Below are 11937 nucleotides of genomic sequence, written 5' to 3'. Positions count from 1 at the left end.
ATCAAAATTTCAAACACTAATAACTTTTGACACACACAATGCTCAGATTTCATTGTACTACACTTCATTCTCCTTGGCTCGTCAAGGCGGTCCAAAATCACGCATCATAAGTCAAATTCGGTAGAAAAATTGAAAATTTATTGTTGAGTGTACTTAACTCAATACTCATTACTCATTGGGGATAGAGAGTTCCGAATGATCTCATTTTATTCAGAATTTTATAATCTAGATAAAAGACAAGAGCAATTTTTTCTGTCCGATTACGAGATTTGGCAGAAATAGCTCAAAACTGGAAAATGAGCCGAAAATACGAGATTTTCGGGCCACCTGTATTTAGCACAAGGAAATTTTGTATGAAGAAATTGGTTCTGGACTTCTCTTATGTACCCAAATAATATATTAAAAAATCAGAACTACAATATTAATTGCAAGCAGACCCCCTTTTTTATGTCTATATTGACTGAACTATTGGTAATATTTATTATCATTAGTCAGTTTTATTTATCAATTAAGGAAGATTTCATTGAAATGCTCCTATATAGGTTTTTAAAGAGAGAGAAACTCGTATTCGGAATTTGTTTTTGTAATTGGCTTGATTTTCAAATGATTAATCGAACCCTTCCAACCTTCCAAATTGAACTTTTTCACATTCTCTAAGTTAACAACGCTCAAATCCCACAATTTATTGAATCGGTAATATTTTTGTAATAGTTTTTTGAAACTCTGTTGTACATTTTATTAAATATATCAATATTATGCTTCGAAGAATAAAATAAACCATTAGAGTGGATTGAAATTGTGTTTGATTGCCAGTAGTAATAAATGTTATTTGTTTGTGTTTGACAGACGTAGTCCACAGAGTGGAAGTGGTGGGAGTGGTGGAGGAGGGGGTAATGGCTATGTGGACTCGTCCAGCTATTCGTACGGAGATTCGGGTGGAGGCTATCAGAACATGGATTCGCAGAGCTTCAGAGATGAACGAGACCAATTTTTTGCTAGAAGACAGGATGAAAATGCTACCAGACCAGAGTAAGTGCTACCAGACTCATTCATTCATTCTTGCAGACTTTAATCATGAAATAAGGCTTAGGAGAAGGCAACAGCTTCAGCCCGAAACTGATCCTCTCTCTAATTCTTATAGATAGAACGGTCCAAAAATAGGTGTAAGCTTGTGTGAAAAATGTTATGCACAGTTCCAATTCTACACTATTCCCAATTAATTTGAAAAATAAAAATCATTCTATAGATTGATAAATTGACCTGTTCGAATTGTTTTATCTTATGCCTATCCAATGGAGCTTGTGAATCTGTCTAGCTGTCATACCAATGGAGAGAGAAGCATTAAATTAATTGGGAAATGAGGTACGGCTCTCTCTAATACAATAAAAACACATTAATATGTGTTATGGTGGATGGTTCTCTATAAATTTGAAATCAGTTGGCCTTGTCTGAACCTGTTGAGCTGTGTCGCATTTATCACCGCCTTATTTAGCCCAAATCTCGATCACAAGTGATAGTGTCAAAAAACTGAGAAATTCTCTATAATTCATTTCGAGTTATTTTCTATTTTTGGTGCAAAAATTGCACAAAAAATGGCGCAATTTTCTAACAAGGATGGGTTCAGCCACCAACTTAACTTGACGTTCCACTGTTCATTTTCGATTGAACAGTCGTAAACATGAATATCTTTTTATCTTATGAGATAACATAGCAGTTTTTCTCGTTCCAGAAATTTACCTCCCAGTCAAGGAGGAAAATATTCAGGATTCGGCTACACAAGGGAAGCACCACCCAAAAGCTCTTCGCAAGAATTCTTCGATACAGCCGTTTCTTCCTTAGCATCGGTAAGATTAAAATGTATTACATTAAATTGAATGCACCCGGTACAGAAAAGTGTGAATACTTGATGATTCAAATATATTAAAAACAGTCAATAAATTCAGAAAAATTATCTAACAACGAATCACTTTTCTTTTCTATTATTGAATGAATAATAAATAAATGTTGAGCATGAGTGAAACAAAAATCTTCAAAGAAACAAGTTTATTTGTAAGAATTTTCCAAATCGTAAGCTTGAACCAAATCATTTTCACCTTATCGCTGCGGTGTGATTGCAACTCAATTCTCAATTTTCATGACTGGTTTTACTGTTACATCTACCGCAATGTTAGCTTATAGTGAGTTATTTGTTAGTTATCATACAAATCAAGTAGGTCTAGTTGAAATGATTACATGGTAACAGTTAATTATTTAATACTCATTGAGATCAGCTTTGATATTTTATATGATTGGTGACAAATTGATTGCAGGGCTGGTCAATGTTTTCTTCATCAGCTGCTAAAATAGCAAGTAAAGCTTCTGAAGGAGCTATCAAGGTTGGCGGTATTGCAACACAAAAGGTAGCTGAAATTAGTGTTACTGTTGGCGATAAGGTATGCTTTAGTTTCACTTTATTCTATGTTTTCGTATCGTATTTGTTTTACTTTTTACTTTTGTTCATTCGAGTAAAATATTTATTTCTCCTTCAATTTTTAGTTTATTACTTTATTGTTCAATCATTCTATTGAGATTTGTTTTAATGTGGATACTCCCCTCCCCTCCAGAGTGGAACAAGAAGACGCAGAGCACGAATCTAGACAATTTGAAAATTGCTTGGAAACACCAGTAAATTTTGAATGACTTCTCCAAACTCGAAAAAATTGTTACCAAACTTAGAATTCGTTCGGCTCTTCAATTTGTTCGACTTACAATGAATAAATTATTTTATTTCGTCACAATATTGTTGTAATCTCTAATATTAAATAAAAGACAGATATACATTTTCTGCAGGAGTCTCTACATATGCAGAGTCTCTAAAATCAACTCTATACGTTGGCTTTTAAAGTATAAATTCATTGTGAATGTACAATTCACTCCAAATGACTATCTACTCAAATTATGTCTTCGATTAAATACTTTACTCCAATATCTTTTTAATATTATGAATTTTTTCCATATGTAGACTGGCTGGATGCTATGGCGTCGTATAAAATGAGCGCTGCTATCCAGAGATTGTTAGTTTGATGTAAGGGTAAGCATTCCTGACCGGCAACTAGGAGGTACTGGGTTCGATTCCCGGGCTGACATATAATTTTTGAATAGTAGCGCTCATCGAATTTCCGTCTAGCAGTTTACCCTGTTGTCAATATTTGCAGTAGCAGAAGTCTTCGGGGTGAATTACAGCATTTAATTTGGATTTTCGTTTAATAATAATTCATTATCATTTGAATAATTGCAATATCTCAGTAATTTCCATCTGTAGAATTTTGATAATAAATTGACAGCAACACTTTTATAATGGAATAAATTCTTCACGTTCACTTTGGCGTTACAACTGAAATTTGATTCAAGTTTCACAATAAATGATGCTACTGCATTTGTCTTATTGTAAACTTATTATCGCATTCATTCCTTTTTTTCATGAAAGCTTTTCAGTTTTATTTTTTTCATCTATATTCTATAATTCTATTCAGGATTTTCGTCACTTACCTAGCTATTCTATCATTACTTTTCAACTTTCACTTTATTTAGTAGCTACTAGTACTTGTATCAGTTATACAAGTATTTGTAGAGTACTTCCTATATTTTAGGTAAAATTACTATTTATCGTTTTTTGTTTGCTTTTGATTATTTAGTCACTCTCCATTTTGTTGCTGTTATATTTTATTTTTAGTCCTTGCTCGTTGTCCTAGGTAAAAGAAGGAAAGTTGTTAGATGACGTATCTACCCAAGTATCCAATTTGACTACCAAGGTAAATAGTAGCCTATCATTGATACTTTCTTATTTTTATAAATTAAATAAAATTATTTCTATTCGATATAGATATTAGACTTCAATCATATCCAACAATCTCAATAATTCAATCTGTGCTTTTTCTTTACACTCTTTCTTTTATTTTTCAGCTAACAGCAAGCAATATTTCTATTTTTATTCAATTTAGATACTATTAATATTCATTACTGAGTAATATGGATTGTAAGAAAGCGTTTTCTAATGTTAGTCATGACCTCCATGAATAGTCAGTACATTATTTATTATTTCTTCGTATTATCTTGACTGTCGATTAAACAAATTTGTCAATTGATTTTGACAGTGTTTGATCTGGAACAATTGATCTATTTCTACAATTGAACATTTGACCTAGAACAAAAATCCACCAGTAAAATCCTATAATTCTTTTTCAGAAATGAACTGAATTGAAAAAAAGAATTTCAATCATTCAATTAGAATTTCAAAACAACAATGGATCTAATTCAGTGGGTTAATAGAATATAATGCATGGAATTAATGTTGAGTTAATGTGGAAGTAATTCTCGATTTACACATTGAAAGATTGCCCTTTAATCTGTGTTCATCTAATAGAGTTTAGAGTTAGAGAAAGATAAGAGAGAGATAATAGTTTGAGAAAAGTTATTAAATCAAATTCAGAGCATGTTTCAAAAGTAAAATCACATCCCGTTTGTTCGGAATCCTTCTAAAATATTAGACCCACTCATATCTCAACATTATTCATCCCAGTACTAGATGGCGGTCAGACAAACTTATGTTCTCCTGACCGAAAACTACACAACATCTCAAAGAATTGAAAATATATAGTGTATAATATGTAGACATTTGAGACTCATGAGCTTTATATGTGTTGTGTATCTGCCATAGGCTAAATAAATTATTCATCCCTTCCATTATCAAGATCAACATAGGTGTCAAACTATCAAACGATAAACCGAAAAACTTCAATAAATAACATAGGAGAAGCGGCGCATATAGGTCTGCTAAATAATAATATCGTGTGACCTGGCTGACTAAAGTCTGGTGTCAGAGTTTTCAGTCGAACCTGAGCGATTTCAGGGCCTCTGACGTGACCTAACGACTTTTAGGAACAGTGAAAATATAGCTCTCATGAATTCTAATGGACTATTCCCACTGACTCCATCCGAGCGAGTATGAAAAGTCCTATTAGAAGATATGGGAATAATATTCTCACTGTATCGGACAAATATGCAGTTTTAGTATAATTCAGTTATCATAATCTAATATGCACTATGAATATTCTCCGTCCAGTCTATAAGCACAATAATGAGTGATATTATGATTTTCGGAATTGTAATGTCAAGTATCCTATAGACACAAGACATTGCATAAAGTTGGCTTCAATTAAGACTTATAGATAGATAGAAGATAGAAAATAATTTTATTGTCTTTAATATAGTGTGAGTACTTTACATTTTATCCAATAAAGTAACATGCAGTATTATTCTATGGTTGACAAAATTCATTAGGCATTATCATATTCATTAGTTATCATAATCTAATATTCACTATGAATATTAAATTAAAATCTATACTCTCTATAAATAAAAACTAAAATCATTTAGTTGATACTACATCTATTTCTCTTATCTCGATTGGCTTGTCTAATGAATCGTCGATAACAAGAGACTCAGCCCACGATATCAGTCCACTACTTCTAACAGGTGCATATAGCTGATAAGACTTATACTGTTTACATGATGCTAGTAAAAAATAGTTGAGCTAGTCAAATAGCATCGGGTGAACCCGATCAAATAATAAGACCAATGCTGTTTGCCAGTAGATTACTAGTTAACTGGTATTAGTTATCAACATGAATGATAGTTTGTTATTAAGTTAGCATCGTGTAAACACCATTGGTCTGATTTAGTGCCACGTTCACACCGTATGATATAGCTGGCTCACGACGAAGTGGCCCCTGCTTGACATTTCAAATAGTATAGTGTGAACGCACTAAGCTATCTTGTGATGAGAACGGTAGGGCTTGTTAACTGAACTAACTAAGATATCATTGAGACGCGGCATTGAAATTGAATGAAAAAGTCGGTTATTGTTTGTAGGTGGGGGAACTGGGACGTCGAGGCTGGCAGGATTTGTCGGGCACCAACACACCCGCACCCACACCCACACAGGGCTCCATCCCCTCTTCTCCAGATTTCTTGTCGTCGGAGAAGTCGTCATTGCTGATTGAAGGAAACAATGCAACACAAGCCACCACACAGCCCAGGTCAGCAATACAACATACCTACCAAATATATGGGGCATTGCTCTGCTCTGCTCTTCCAACACAATGGGCCATATCAATAAAGTTGAGCATTTCCTTATACTTCTAAATATGGAGCATTTGCTTCATTTTCTATGAATAAACGTGAGCAAAATCTTTTGCTCATGCTAATCAAAAAAATAGTTTGAGCATTTGCTCAAAAGTAAATGCTTGTACTCAAAATTGAATGAATAAACTAGAGCATTTTCTCAACTTGTGAGTCTAGTCTAGAGCAGCTTTTCATCTTTTGCTCATATTAAAATGGCTCAACCAATAAGAATAAAAATGATTTTTATTCCTTTAGTGCTTACAAACAATGCTATCGGAAACGCCAATTTATACATTATAAAACATTATAATAAAATAACAGAATAATAGAATAAAAGTTTCATTCCATTCAGGACACAAACAATGCTATTGGAAACCTCTATTTAAGGTTTCCTCCACATATGTCAATAAAACAATAATATAAAGAGCAAAATAATCCAACGTACATAATACATCATTTAAATATAAACACATAAAAATATAAAGTTAGAGACTACAGAGTACTATTACGTATGGTTTTCAAAAAATGATTCTCTACTGGCAGCTGTAGGAAATCAGAAAGTGAGTATAGTGGGTATTGTAAGAAGGTTTTCAAGTTTTTGTCTAAATACTGTTAAAGGCAAGTTTCTGGCTGAGTCTGGCAGAATATTAAGAAGTTTCAAGGATACATGATTAGGACTAGTTAATACTTTTTTCAGTCTTGTGTAAGGTACATCTATTTTTGTCTTATTTCGTGTATTATGGCTGTGGATGTCAACTCTGCATCTATATGATCCTAGATCCTTCTTCACTTGAAGTAGGAGTTTGAAAGCTACCATACTGTAAACTGTCATAACTTTTTCTTTTATAAATAACGGCTTGCAATGCTCCAAATACGCTGCACCTGATATAATTCTTATAGCCTTTTTCTGTAGTAAGAACACTCTTTGCACATCTGGGGCACAACCCCACAAGACCAATCCGTACATAAAGACACTCTGGAAAAAAGCGAAATAGCACATTCTTAAATAGTGTACGGGTACACAATCCCTGAGTTTTCGAAGAAGGTATTTAACCCTACTAAGTTTGGAGCAGACACTTTCTATATGAGGTATCCATGTGAGTTTATAATCTAGTGTAATGCCAAGAAGCTTAGCACTTTTTGCACTCTGACTGATCTGTCTCAAACCAAGCACTAGCTTCTGGGTCTTGGTTGTATTCAAAAATAGACGGTTTGCCCTAAACCAGGCTTCTGCCTCTCCCTGACATCTGGACATCTTTTGTTCAAGAGCACTGAGATCCACATCAGCAGTAACTAATGATGAATAATCAGCATAGCATACCACCGTATTACATAAATACATAATTCGTATGAGAAACAGGAAACTATACCAGATACGATCACAACCAATAGTTGAGAACTATAAAACTTTCTAGATTTAACCATGATATATATATCACCATTATTCCTACAAAAGAATAAATACAAAAGATAGCTTTCTGATAGTATAAAGATAGTTATTACAAAATAGGAAATAGACATTTAAGAAGATGAGAGTGTAGACGATTATAAGAAGGCTGCAGATATTATAAGATTATGCTGAAGATTATTATAGAGATGACATTTTTCCACGCTATTATTTCAAAATTCTAAACTCAACTAACCTAAAACTCATTCATAAATAGAAAACAGAGCAGACGTCGCAAACACAAGCGGTGTCTCCTACTTGCATATTTAGCGCTTATGTGAGCTATAAAAACAAGGTAAGGCCACAAAAGCAAATCAGCTGATGAAAATTCTAAACTCAACTAACCTAAAACTCATTCATAAATAGAAAACAGAGCAGACGTCGCAAACACAAGCGGTGTCTCCTACTTGCATATTTAGCGCTTATGTGAGCTATAAAAACAAGGTAAGGCCACAAAAGCAAATCAGCTGATGAAAAATCTTAAAAATACGTGAGCAATTGCTCCAGAGTTCAGGAGCATAAGGTAAGAGTATAAGATAAAGCTTATTCATATAAAAATGAGCAAATGCTTATGCTTCTACCTAATGCTCATGAGCAAAACCTTATGCTCCATGCTCATGCTCATGAGCATATGCTTTGGTTTTATTCATATGACCCATTATTAACGATGTTATTCTTTCATTCTGTAATGTCACAAAGCACATCATGCTCAAAGCTCATCTTTGAAGATATGATCATGTAAATAGGAGATTACAATTCACTCGCTGTCAAATCAGAATAATTAATTAATAGTTTCAACGAAATTCCCAATAATTTCTCTAAAGTATCCTGAAGACTTCCGCTACTGCGAATGTTGACAACAGAATAAATAAACCAAAAATGAAATTCTGCTACACAAAAATATATTATTCGAGCGGGAATGTATATTTTATAGAATTCATTAGGAATTTCGTTCTATTAAATAATATTCCTCCAATCCAGTCATTCACAATGATTTTATGATGTATCTGTATAAGCCTCTGTTAGGGTGGAAACATAGTAGAGCGGCGAATGTAGATTCAAGCTTGACAGTGAATGCATGTATTTAAATGGTGGCATACATAGTGAAACAGTTATTTTAAGCATAGTAAGCATTATTTTAAACACACGATCTTGCCGCTCCATCCTCAGCTTGAACCTAGATGCTTGACGCTCACAGTTGGTTTGCTATTGCAGTGTTTCCCAGTGTCATATAATCTGAATAGTAGAAATTATTGTTTACTCATAGTTCAAGAACTAATTCATTAACATTAATCAACTTTATTCACTTATAATGTTCTAGGGTATTTTCAGACTGGCTGCTAAAACCATCCTGAGTGCCATCTGAATTATAAATAACTTCTGTACTATAGTAAACAAATTATTCAGTTAGAACAAAATGTATGACTGAATTTAAAAAATCTTGAAAAAAAATTGTTTAATGAGAAGTCAGGTTATGATGAGATTTAAATGTAAACAAACACGAAGCAGACGAACTGTTTGAACTTTTTTTTACTGCTTGAAATTTACCAATTTCACTCATAGATGGAGCCACCATCACCCGCCTCTCCAATTTGCATTTACTATAACTGAATACTATGAAATTAATTTTATGTGGTTCTAGGTGGTTTTGTATATATTATTCAAATGATTCTGATGGATAGTATTAGAGGAGGCTGTTGTTTATAACTGTGCGAGGTCTACTATTCACAGAACTACCAGTTATAATAATGAATTTTATTTGTTAAGGAAACAAGGCTGGGAGGAGGATAGCTGGAAAGAGCCGACCATTAACCCCAAGAAACGCACTCAGAATGCAAGCTCCACGTCCGCCAATGTAGATCCGAGAAATAAACTTGAAGATGAAGCCTGGGAAATGCTCAACAATTAGATCAGTCCGACATTTCCAAACATTCTATTTGAAACGATACTGAACATTGTCAAATAACTTACACATATATTTTGAATTTAAATTCATTTCACATTTTATATATCAAAGTGTATTCAATGTTACGAATGATAGTATTTTACTTTTAAAATATTTATTTGATTCCAGAATATTCTGTATTCGTATTGAGGTTTTATCCATGGTTATATAATATTCATAATATGTGTTAATTGTTAAGATCAATAATTCATATCATTGATGCTTGAAAACCAAATTAATCAACTCAAAAGCCTTTTTTGCTGTTAGCTACTGGGACCAGGATGTCATTTGTAATGTTAATAAAAATATTGTTATTGAATGCTCTATGTTGATATCTGTTGAGATTTTTTAAGCTCGGTAATTTTCCGCTGAGTTTTAATTTTGCAATTTGAAGAATCATCTTGATTCGACCATTGCGATATTATTTAATTTTTGGACTAGTAAGATCCAGGACGATGCTTAGCATTGTTTTGTTTTCCAATTAACAATATTTTTCAGCTTGTTTATATAATATTTGCATTAAACCTAAAAAAATTTTAAATTTAAAATTGTTACTCTTATTATCTCTATGAAATAACCGTTTTTAACACCAGGAAAACATGGCTTTTGGGTTGTTTCAATTTATTAGACATTCGTTGGCACTTGTCTGTGATTGTAATCAAATTATTTAGTCGGTTGTTAAAGTATTTATTCAAGTGACAGTGCAGTGCGGAAGGATTATCATTTAAGTGCATCGTTGCATTTGGACATCCAGAAAAAATCAATAAATTGGACATCTAGTTTTATGATGATGACTATAACTATAATAAATATAAACATTCATTCCAGGTTTTAGAGTTTTATTCTCATTGATCATAACCTGTATCTAATTTGCATATATGCCATAATCTAATCTATTGGCATAATATGCCAAAGCCTAAAGTAACTTGCACATAGGGACAATAGACGCATTCAGTGACCATCGTCATCTCACAAGGACAATAGACGTAATTTCAGTAGCCGCCAGTAATGACCAAGTGTAATGAATGCCACTATTGTCCCTTTATGCAGGGAGATTCAAAGAATAAGGGCCGGTTTCCGAGCTCGGCATTTAGCTAAGTTCTAGACTTCAACTGGCTTTAAACTCTGGAGTCAGAAAATTGGCTTTCCGAATCAGAGCATTAACTTAGTCGAGGACTTAAATAGACTCTGGAGTTTAGAGATCATGTTAGACCCTGGAGTTTATAATTTCGCTTTCTGAGTAAATAAGGGCTTATAAGTCCAGGACTTGAATTAGATTCTCGGCTCTTTCCGAGTCAAGGATTTATCAAAAATCGTTAAGTCCAGGACTTGAAACAGCGTGATTTTAAATCCTCGACTGGGGTAGGGTTTAAATTCAAGTTCTAGACTTAACTGAGCAAACACAATTCAGTTGATAAAAAGCCAAATAGATGTCATGGAATACCTAAATTATTTGGATCAGTCTATCTTTCATAATTTATAGTTTGCAAGTTCATTTTGGAATATAATTGTATCAGAATTAGGCCTATGCGTAAAAAACTGTGACATAACCTAAAAATGTTCAAGCAAAATAATACAAGGATTGCCTTGGAATTTATATTCCAATGAGTTATTAATGTCATATTCTACATATTAATAATAATATCAATAATAAATTATTACTCCAGTTTTTTTTCAAAACAAATACGTTTTCAAACTCAATAGCCTAATTAAATTTTTATTCCAAAATCACTACTGGTTAGGATCAATGATCCATAATAGCATAACGTAAAATGAAATGTTTATTCATTTACCTTTCAAAGGTTTTGCTTTGATATAGGCCTACAAAGAAATCGAAACCTATTTTTATAATAGTTTGGAGAGCATGCTCATTTAAATTGTCCCGCTGTAATCAGCTGTTTCCGTTTTGCTATAATGCCAACAGCAAAATATTGTGAATTTCCCTCATGTTTACTGCGTTAAAGTCCTGGACTCAAATACGTCGAGATCTCAATAGACCCCGGAGTTTAGAAGATGAAATTGTGACTCAAAAAGTCGATTTAGACCCCAGAGCTTATTTCAGTCCAGGACTCTAAGTCCAGAACTTATAGATCCTGAGCTCGGAAAGGACAGAAACCGGCTTAACTAGACTTAACTGAACAAACACAATTCAGTTATTGTTTTGGATTAGATGAAAAGCCAAATAGATGTCATGAAATACCTAAAATATTTGGTTGAGTCCATCTAAATTCATAATTTATAGATTGCAAATTTATTTTGGAATAAAATTGTATCAGAATTATGCTTAAAAAACTAACCTTATTTCACTTACGGCTGTCACATAAACTAAAAATTTTCAAGAAAATAATACAAGCATTGCCTTGAAATTTATATTCCAATCTGA

At 33.1% G+C, this 11937-nt stretch overlaps 1 protein-coding gene across 1 annotated transcript in view; it reads left to right on the top strand.

Moving 5' to 3' along the window:
- The window catches only part of LOC120352034 (ADP-ribosylation factor GTPase-activating protein 1-like), a 10763-nt gene extending 380 nt beyond the window's left edge, over positions 1-10383 (top strand). Inside the window, exons 2-7 of the mRNA XM_039431447.1 lie at positions 847-1029; positions 1730-1844; positions 2310-2432; positions 3732-3791; positions 5911-6077; positions 9377-10383. Coding sequence (XP_039287381.1) covers positions 847-1029; positions 1730-1844; positions 2310-2432; positions 3732-3791; positions 5911-6077; positions 9377-9518 — 790 coding nt within the window. The 3' untranslated portion in view covers positions 9519-10383. The remainder of the gene's footprint in view (positions 1-846; positions 1030-1729; positions 1845-2309; positions 2433-3731; positions 3792-5910; positions 6078-9376) is intronic.
- Positions 10384-11937: the final 1554 nt, after the last annotated feature.

The sequence above is a fragment of the Nilaparvata lugens genome, chromosome 6, assembly GCF_014356525.2.
Source record: "Nilaparvata lugens isolate BPH chromosome 6, ASM1435652v1, whole genome shotgun sequence".
NCBI classification, from domain to species: Eukaryota; Metazoa; Arthropoda; class Insecta; order Hemiptera; family Delphacidae; genus Nilaparvata; species Nilaparvata lugens.
Note: the sequence above shows the minus strand (reverse complement) of the source record. Positions and strands in the feature narration are given on the sequence as shown.